Genomic DNA, 1,247 nt, shown 5'->3' with positions numbered 1-1,247 from the left:
TGCTGCTGCCGCTGCTGCAGTATAATCCAAATATATATGCAACAGATACAGCTGACCTGCTGCAGCAGCAACCCCTAAATAAACAACTCGTGCAGCAGCTGCTGCACTGCAGCAGCAGCAGCAGCAGCAGCAGCAGCAGCAGCAACGATGAATTCTCTGAATTCTATCCTTACGATGAACACCTTGAAGCAGCAGACAACTCTTGGAAGATCCGCATGGCTGCGCTCAAGGCAAACCCTAAACCCTAAACCCTAAACCCTAAACCCTAAACCCTAGATTCTAAACCCTGAACCCTAAACCCTAAACCCTAAGCCATGAGATGAATTATATTGTGTAGATTGTTCTGGGGTTTGCTGCTGCTGTTTATTCTCTTCTTGATATCTATTCTATTCCCTATTATTACTCGATTAGGGTTTAGGGTTTAGGGTTTAGGGTTTAGGGTTTGTGGTGTATGGGTGCTGCAGGTTGTTGCTGCTGTTTTGGGGGTTTCTTCTCCCCGCTTTGCTTTTGCTGATGCTTTTGCTGCTGCTCTCATTGAGCTGCTGCAGCAGAGCGAGGCTTGTCTAGTCACACACGTAAACCCTAAACCCTAAACCCTAAACCCTAAAGTGTAAACCCTAAACCCCAAACCCTAAACCCTAAACCCTAAACCCTAGACCGCCGGATATATATATAGAGTTCTACGGAGGCCCTGAAAGTGTTCTATGTCTCCACCCCTAAACCCTAAACCCCAAACCCTAAACCCCAAACCCTAAACCCTAAACCCTAAACCCTTGCGTTGCTGCCGCAGGCTATCGCAGTTCTTCGTCGTTTGCTGCACTCCGGCAGCGCCCCGCTGCTGCACTCATCAGCAGCAGCGTTGGTGCTTGCTGTGCAGCCCCCAGCAGCAGCAGCAGCAGCAACAGCAGCAGCAGCAGCAGCAGCAGCAGATGCTGATGCTGATGCAGATATACAGCAGCAGCAGCAGCAGCAGCAGCAGCAACTGCGGCAGCTGCTGACGTCCCCTGAAAAACGCCCAGAAGCAGACAAACTCCAGGCCTTAATGCCACAGGTATTATAATTAGGGTTTAGGGTTTAGGGTTTAGGGTTTGGGGTTTAGGGTTTAGGGTTTAGGGTTTATGTTTCGGGTGTACGAATAGTGGTTTAGGATTTGTGGATTCATATCATGCGCTTAACTCTGCTTCTGCTGCTGTTGCTGCTGCTGCTGCTGCTGCTGCTGCCGCCGCCGCCGCCACTGCTGCTGCTGC

At 50.4% G+C, this 1,247-nt stretch overlaps 1 protein-coding gene across 1 annotated transcript in view; it reads left to right on the top strand.

Moving 5' to 3' along the window:
* Window positions 1–1,247, top strand: part of EMH_0045490 (uncharacterized protein) — a gene marked incomplete at both ends in the record, with an annotated part of 6,494 nt that overhangs the window by 727 nt on the left and 4,520 nt on the right. The window contains 2 exons of the mRNA XM_013496073.1: window positions 465–575; window positions 791–1,051. Coding sequence (XP_013351527.1) covers window positions 465–575; window positions 791–1,051 — 372 coding nt within the window. The remainder of the gene's footprint in view (window positions 1–464; window positions 576–790; window positions 1,052–1,247) is intronic.

The sequence above is a fragment of the Eimeria mitis genome, genomic scaffold, assembly GCF_000499745.2.
Source record: "Eimeria mitis Houghton genomic scaffold, Emh_scaff1896, whole genome shotgun sequence".
NCBI lineage: Eukaryota > Apicomplexa > Conoidasida > Eucoccidiorida > Eimeriidae > Eimeria > Eimeria mitis.
Note: the sequence above shows the minus strand (reverse complement) of the source record. Positions and strands in the feature narration are given on the sequence as shown.